Genomic DNA, 8,722 nt, shown 5'->3' with positions numbered 1-8,722 from the left:
AAATTGCTAGAGTTACTGTTGTCATGAAAACTTTTGGGCTCTGGTTCGAAGGGAAACACTTGGGGGCCTTTGGAAGGAGTTTGGTAATTGAAGGTATGCTGAACCACTATAACTTGTGGTGGTAAACTCTTGGTTTACATAGATATGATCTTAAACAAAAGCTAGCATTTGGATCATGTTTATATGTTAATGCTGGTAAATTGGTATATCGGATGCACTTAAACTTGGTAACATTGTAAATAAACCATGATAAACACATCTGTAACCGGATTTTTTGTTGATTCTACCGTGATATACAATTGGCAGCATGACATGGTGTTCTTGACTCTTGGGTTTTATTCCTCGTCACTTTCATGGTAATCTCCCCCCTTCCCTGCGTGCTCCCTACCCACCCTCGGGCCTCTGGCCACCAAAATTTAGATTTTTTGGATTGCGGCAAATTGTCAATATTTTGCCTAAAAGTTCATCCAAAACACTAGGAGTTTTTGAAGGATTTATTTTGGCTCTTTGCAAAAATGTTGCCAAGCTAGTAAATTTCCTGTCAAGAAACACAGAATAAATCAGTTTCCATAGCTATCGACTGTTTCATGCCACCTATCTACATGCCCTAACGTCATACCTATTGAGATCTCTTTGTTGCAAGTTGTTTTCATCAAATCTGACATTGTAGATGAATCCATCACGGTTAATTTGATAAGAATTGACCCTTGGATCACGTTTTTCCAACAAAAAAAACACAACAGCAACTAGGATAAATGATGATCAAACATTGGAAATACAAGCCCACTAAATTCCTTGTTACATTTACAGGCTATTTGACAAGCATGTCTACAAACAAAACAGGGAGATCAATCCAAAACAACAGGTTTCCTCAGCCAGTATTGTTTGAATCTTTGCCTTGCATACTCCATATAATCAAAGTCGATATCATTTACATGTTCCTGCAATATTGACCACAAGCTGTTAGTATATAAGGGTGAACGAACTTGGGAAGAGAGTTGGCTGACTTGAGAAAGCTCAGCTCTGTCTTAATATCCTATCAACCCCAACAAAAATTTTTTATGTTCAACTTGTAAAACTCATGGACAAGGTACTACTCAGAAGCAACTCAATTTGAGGCACCTCATATCTCAATCCAGCCTGTTCTAATAAATTGACAAACAACGCCAATGAAAAGAAATATACATAGAATTCAGCGATCTAAAAATGCTAGCATTACCGAGATAAATCCCCATAAAGCCCAGAGAAGATGACTTGCAAGTGTATATTTCTCCACATCATCGACAAGTTGTTCAACTTCCATCTCACTAGCATCATCACCTATGAGAAAAGATCACATACAATATAAAGTTTTACCACCTTAATGGTAATGTCATATAAAAAACTGTTCCAACAGCAACCAATAGAAGAAGCCATCTATGTTCAAAGAAAATACCCTGAAATTGCAACCTAATAGCTCCATCCTAATGGACAATTGGAGTGTGCAATGCTAGATTGTTCACCTCCCTATCTATGTTAATGATGTTAACTGTTAAAGCCAATACAACACTACCAGCTGATTTTGGCAACCCCTGAAACTAAAGCACAAATCACTATTTTACATTACATTCTTGTGGAAAAATCTCAGGCGTTCAAATGATAGTTGCATGCCTGCCATCCCGAGTGATATCAAGGATGCATAGAAATAGTTTTAGCAGATGTCACCTATATACATGTTGATCTTTGAATTACCTAATTTCTATTGGCTAAAAGCCTGAAAAACTTTACGTAATCCCAACTGATATAGACATCCAAACTAACGTTACTGGGCTGGAACCAACAGAAGAAGAAATGGGATTGGATTTTAAAAAATCTTCTCCTTTTAGATCTGCAGAAGTGTTGTGAACTTGAAGCAGCATGGGAACGAACATGAATAGCAAAAGGTATCAGAAGACTGCATGATCGGCAACAACTTAACTGTCTCCCTATAAATGACATTAATTTTTTTATAAAAACATCAAGTATATAAGCACCATTAAACATACAAAACCTTCATCAGGTGGATTCTGATAACATGATTGGATAAGTTGCATTTTTTCTTCTAAGAGTTGTACGAATCAATTAAAATTCCTATGCGCTTCTTGGATTCTAAGTTTTCAGATATGCCAACCAAAACATCAACTAAGAAAATTTCTCCAAATATTCTATTGAAATATCATGCAGTTAGGTTGAAACAAGAAAACAGCTATTGACTCAAATCAGTTACTTGATCAAGGTGCTTAATTTTTGTGGCTAACAAGCTGTAACCTATAAGCAATACATGGGCTATGGACCTATGCAGAAATTCCAAAACATAAATCTGGTATTATCTATTCTAAAAGAATTTCAAAAAACTATACAAAAACTCAGAAGTCATTATACATGAAAACTCAATATTATAAAATATTTTGAGTGCAATTCAAATTCAAATTTACCTGAAGAACTTAGGTATATATGCACAAATCTTTTACGTTCGTCATGATCTGTCCACACAAGGCAAAGAAAGTGACTGCAATTAGCAACTATTATCCCCCTAACATATAGACACATCTATAGCATAACTCAGGACTCAACTTTTTTAAAATTTTCATAATGTAAAGCCGCTTTACCTGGGTACTTATTAAAGTCCAAAATATGAGGTGTTTCAGTATGATAATCAGCAGCCATCTCACAGAAGTGATTTGCAATATCATATGCAATGGGATTAAAGCTTGCATACTCATAGTCCTACAAGACAAGAGAAAGCAAAGAATAAGCTGTTGAGACAGCTGAGAATCTCAAAAGAGATAACTAAAGACTGTATCAACAGATACAAAAAAAGAGCAATCACTAAACTTGCCCAGGAAAGTCTTGGCCATATAAAGGCAAGTCATTCCACTTGCCACTGGTCAGTTATGCTAGTTTATTTGAAGGAATAATACTCTTGTCGCATGGGAAAATCTGGCTTTTAAGAAGCCAGTAAATGTCATATAAGATTTAGTCCATCTTCTTCCTCGGAAAACAAATATTAACAGAAAAAAAAATGTACCTTATCTAAGTCAATGAAACAGGGAAAAAGAAGAGTGGTGCTCATCTGGAGATGAGAGTGATTTATCAAAAGGATGTAAGTATGAGAAGAAACACTTACTATTATAGTCACCACTTTGGTTTCCTCATCCATCATAATATTGCCATACTGCAGATCATTGTGACAGAACCCTATCTTCTGATTATCCCTGAACAATTCCTTTTCCAAAGTACTCATCTCCTCTTCGATCTTGTCCAGCTCAAATTCTCCAGTTTCTGCCACAGAGGACAGTTTGGTGGCAACTTTAAGCCAATTCCTGCATAGAAGATTGTTTTAGCAAGCAATTATGAAATCTCTATAGGCAATTAGCTGAAGCGATCATATATACCTCAGTCGATTCCAGAGGAGGGGATTCTTCGGATATGGCATATCGAGGTCATGAAACTCTTTCATTTTAGATGCTATGAGTGCAGATATTTCTGGGTCACGCAAGTCAGCTGCTGAAAGAGTCTGCAATGCCATTGAAAAAAGAATAGCAACTTCTGTGACCATAATCTTGCAATCACGATACCACCAAAACATTTGAAGTTAAAAGTTAAAGAACAGAGGGAATACTTATTGACAAAATCGTATCTTTATTCCTTACGTAAGGTACAACCAGATGAAACATGGCAAGGGATAGTTTTTCGCTTTTTTTTTGAAGGAAAAGACATGGTAAAGCAGCAACATGATTTAAGCCAACAACAATGTCTGTTGCAACCAAATACTCTTTAAATTTCCCATAAAACATGCTAAACTACCAAAATGAACAAGAAGCCAATATTTAACAACACTATCTTTCCGGAGGAATTACCAAGCAAAATAAAAAACCTGATATGATTATACTGTTTCGGATTTCAAAAGAAAGAGAACAGAAAAAAATGACATAATTCAGATACTAAACGAAGCAATCCAGCGATCAATCAAAGCAAGAGAGATTACAAAATCAAAAGCTGCACAGTAAAAGAAAACAAATAAGAATAAAAACGATATGAATGTAGTAAAACTACGGATCATCCAATTCTGATCAACGACAGGGTTCTGATATGTTTAACAGCAATCGATCATCTAAAATGTGGTTAACCGTTATCATCTGACATGCCAAAAGATGGAGAGAATCACGATCACGACATACCTTGGCATGAATGAACTCCTCGACGCGGCCGTTCGGAAACCGGCCGAGCAGGCGCGGCCCCTGCCCGAGCCTCGACATGCACTCGAACGTACGAATCTCGTCCCTTCGATCGAAGAAGACGTCGACGCCTTCGCCGTAGATCCGAACCAGGATCTTCCTGGGCGACGCGCCCTTCTTCGTCGGCCAACGGCACTGGTACACCTCGTTCGTCATCGCTCCCTTGAGACGAACGACCTCAATTCCTTCTCGTTGACGACGTCCTCCCACCCTGCCCCCAACGAATGGAGCAGCTCCTGCGCTTCCTTGGGAAGGCAAAATTCCATTTCTTTGTACTCAGCCACCATCTCTCCCAAATTACTATCCGATTCCCCAAAGAAAACCCAAAATTCAACCAGGAAACGCAAATCTCAACTGCAATCTGGCGACGATTCCTCAATTCATGTGCAGATCCAATTCAACAAAACTCCACCCAAATTCTCCCGGGAAATGGAAAACCCAAGCACGGTTTCCCCAAAATCAGAGGCTTTCACAATTTCAAGAAATCATAATCCTCCAAATCATTCAAGAACCCTCCCCTCCCCAAGGAAGCGAGTAAGAGAGCAACTAACCTTGTTTTTTAGGATAATTACCTTGTTTTTGTGCCTCGTTCACAACTTCGGGATGTCTATATCGAGGTTTTCCTGATCTCCGTGCCGAATTACACGAGTCCACCGGAAGTTTCGCAATCTTTTCCGTTCCGATCACAAAATTCCGACTCCTCCCATACGCGGTTGTTGCAGGTGAATGAAAAGCAAATAAAAAACGCGATAGACTGTTTCTAAGCGAGAGGATAACTCTTCTTTCGCCACGTGAAAGCCAAAATAAGCATTTTACCCCAAATGCCGAGATCTTTTTTTATAATCCCGAATGGCCGGTTTTTTTCACAGCTGGCGTCTTTCGGAGACAGGGACTTGATTTTTGAATTTTATATATTTTCATTGGCTTCTTATGTTGCGCGTATGAGAACAATCTCTGGATTGCGTGAGCGTGAAAGTACAACGCGCAACGTACGCTTCGCGCGTCCTGATTGGCTGGAGCTGCCCAATACGTCGCATGACCTTTCTTTTTCTGATGAATACGTCCCAAGAAATTGCCTCAGTGAGACAAACAAGTAATGAAGACTATGACTTCATACCTGAAGCGATAAGGTCGCTTGATATTGGACCCAACCGATCCAAAACCTCACTTTCATGTGGACTTGGTGGGCCTCACTCATCTCTCATATCCAATAAGACAGATACAAGTACAGGTGATCATCCAAGGAAAAGGTGAAGGTGCAAATGGATCAAATACAGGCTGGATCATGGTAGATCAAAACCCATTATGGATCAAATTTTGGCCACATTGGAACGTCCTGTGAGAAATGCCAATCATAATCTCCAAAGAGTCCATCCGTATAGGTGCAAATCCGACCCAGAACCGATGTAGTTTTTATTTTCAGACCCGTATCCAAAAATCATGCATTTTTCATTTGGATTGAAAGTCTGACAGACCCGAACCATTTGGAACTCTAGATCCAAGTTGAGCCGCTAAGCTTAGTTTGAAATATGGGTATGAGTGTATCCCTCATTCTAGACTCTCAAATCCATGGTCTTTGAAGAAATTGAGCATTAGCATGCATCTCAACAACAATTTCTTCTCTCTCAAAAGAAAAAAGAAAAAGAAAAAGAAAAAGAAAAATCTTCTTTCAAGGTGCAGATAAGCACAAGAAAAAGTCAACCTCTTCAATCAAACACTCTTCATTAGTATATGTAAAAATAATTACTATGACTCTCAAAAAATTAATAATGAAAAAAAAAATTATAGATGAATGGAGTAAAGTGATCATAGTATTTATCAAGTTTCAGAAATCCCAATCATTCAATTTAGCAGCACTATCTTTATGATTGAACAATCAAAAGAACCCACAAATCTGGTGCAGTTCGATTATTTTGGCTTCAATAGAATTAAATAAAAACAGGAATAAGAAAGGAGAAAGCCTGACAGAGTGCAAAGTTCAAAACAAGTTGAATTTGTAGCATAAAATCATAGATTCAATGATCAAACAAGGCAAGAGAAGCTAAAATTCAAGAATTTCACTTGAAAAGGAATACAGTGAACTGAAAAAACTCAGAAAAAATATTTCACAGAGCAAAACTGAGAGATCCAACAATGCAGGAGATGAGAAGAACCAAGATCTTGACATACCCTTGCATGAATGAACTCCTCAACCCGGCCATTTGGGAAATGGCGGAGCAGTCGAGGCCCCTGTCCGTGCTTCGACATGCATTCGAACGTCCGGATCTCGTCCTCGCGATCGAAGAAGACGTCCACCCCTTCGCCATAGATCCGAACCAGGACATTCCTGGGCGCCACCTCCTTCTTCGTGATCCAAAGGCACCGAAACACCTCATTGGTCATTGCCCCCTTGAGCTGAACCACCTGCAATTCCTTTTCGTCAACCACATCCCCCCACTCAGATGCCAAGGAGTGCAACAGCTTCTCCACTTCTTTAGGAAGGGAAGACTTCCTAATCTCTACTTGTTTAGGAAGGCAAGACTCTATCCCTTTTTCTTTCTCAATGGCCACCATCTCCGACTCCCAAATTATTCAAGAAACTCCTCAAAGAAATGCAAAATCACATGAAAACTTTAGATGGTTCTTAATCTCTGTTTTTCACTTTAACACCCAAATTCTTCAGCTCATGTATAGATTACAAGCACCTCAAAAGAGATGATATTTGGTTGATGGGTTCCTTAGAATCAAAAGAAAAAAAAAAAGAATCCCCAGTTGAGAATTGGGGAGTCCTCCAAATCTAAAGACAAATACGACCAAGATCTCAACTGGAGAAAAACTCGATTCTAAGAAACCCCCTTGAGCACAATTATCACCAAAAGGCCAACAAATTCCTAACTATACTAGCACCATCCCGTGCAGTAAGAAGAGAAAAGGAAAACTCGAGAGCACCCCAATTGAAATTCCACAAATCTAAGTGAATCTCTACAAACCCCAGAAAATCAAAACCTAAGAATTATACGTGAACATTCCTAGAACCCCAAATTCGGAAAAAAGAAAAATCCCTCAGCCACAATTATCACCTAAAACATCATGAATTCCCGGGAATTGAAATACAAGTCACAAATCCAACAACATCAAAAAAGTCCCAAAAACAAGCAAGTCATAAAAACAAAAACCCAGAATTCAAAGAGGCAAAAGGAAAAAGGACCACCAATTCTAGGAACTCCCTTCCACACCCCAAACTCCAAGAACTACAAATTTCCCATTTATAGGAACCCCAGAACCGAAAGCGGCATCGATTCAACTTCCACTCTTTATATAAAAACCAACTCCACCGAACCCCCAGTAAAATACAGAAAGCAAAACCCAAGATTCCTCATTAGGAAATCCTATTCCCAGTTTCTATATGTAGAGGAGGACGAAAACGAAAGATCAAAAATGCCAATTCACAATATTTCCGGGTTCAAAAGCGTAAAAGATTTCCCCATTTGATCACGCACAGGTACACACACGAACGAAACGCGACGACGAGATCTTTGAAAGTCCCGGAAACGAGATGATGCTCCGGCTTATAAAACGCGAGAAGATCGCAGATGCAAACAGGGAGCGGGATTCCAACGGAAAGGGAGAATCTATGTTTTTTTTCGCCATTTTATTTCTATTTTTGGTGGGCAAACGAGTACCACAGAAGGTGGCTTGAGACGCAAGTGCAATACCACGTCATCCTTCCAGGTGGCTCTCTGTGAGTCGTTAAGAGTCGCCTTCTGAGTTGGCGGAGATACTTTCTTATACATGTAGTCAGCGACGGCCTGGATGGCGTACACGTGGCAGATTCTTGTCACCACCCACCGTCCTTTTTTTCACCTTCCGGGTTGTATCTCCTAATTGGGACAGGCCCAACCCTAATAAAGATGGACCCTGAATGGGGCAACATGGATCCAGCTTAGCACTAGTTTTGATGTCAATGAATAGGATCTTACCTGATATCTGACCGAATTCGATTCTGTTTAGCTTCATTTGGTAAGTCAAAACCATATCGGATTATAATCGGATGCGAGTATGGTTTTGATTTTTTGCTACCCAATACATTTACATGTAAAAGAAGAGGATCTGTTATGAGTTTTTCACCATCGAAGTCCGTCTACCGTCAAATATAGTATTGATCACATCCGATCCGAACCAAACCAGAACCATTTACATCCTTAACCACTCAGCAGTAGTCAAGAATTTAGTTCTCAAGATCTTGTGGACCAGAAAAATGTCACGATAAATTAAAATATTTGTTTTGAGAAAACGTCAGACATAAAATTTTGCAAGAAATTCAGAATTCAGGGATAAAACTTTGAAATGTGAAAAATATGATGACATTTTAGAGCAACCATAAGTCCATAGGGGTGGTTCATTATAATATTAAAAAAATGTTTTTTATTATTATTTTTACTTGAAGAAACTGCCCCCAGACACAGAGAACTAGAGACGCTGGCTCA

At 39.0% G+C, this 8,722-nt stretch overlaps 1 protein-coding gene across 2 annotated transcripts; it reads right to left on the bottom strand.

The window, feature by feature from the left end:
- Nucleotides 1-732: 732 nt before the first annotated feature.
- On the bottom strand, nt 733-7,844 carry LOC149833683 (putative choline kinase 2). 2 transcript variants are annotated; one of them, XM_090010942.1, is made up of 7 exons: nt 6,426-7,844; nt 3,414-3,535; nt 3,146-3,341; nt 2,628-2,745; nt 2,454-2,501; nt 1,220-1,320; nt 733-941 (listed from the first exon to the last, which is right to left on the bottom strand). In XM_090010942.1, the coding sequence occupies exons 1-7, from the start codon at nt 6,807-6,809 to the stop codon at nt 849-851; spliced, it is 1,062 nt and encodes a 353-aa protein (XP_089867068.1). In that variant the 5' UTR covers nt 6,810-7,844; the 3' UTR covers nt 733-848. The 2 variants fall into 2 exon arrangements, with proteins under 2 accessions (XP_089867068.1, XP_089867069.1); XM_090010943.1 differs by lacking the exon at nt 6,426-7,844 and adding an exon at nt 4,200-4,985.
- Nucleotides 7,845-8,722: the final 878 nt, after the last annotated feature.

The sequence above is a fragment of the Nuphar pumila genome, chromosome 6 (genome assembly GCF_984573655.1).
Source record: "Nuphar pumila chromosome 6, dmNupPumi1.hap1.1, whole genome shotgun sequence".
Taxonomy (NCBI): Eukaryota; Viridiplantae; Streptophyta; class Magnoliopsida; order Nymphaeales; family Nymphaeaceae; genus Nuphar; species Nuphar pumila.
The sequence above is the reverse complement of the archived record's forward strand: the minus strand, read 5'-3'. Positions and strand labels throughout refer to the sequence as shown.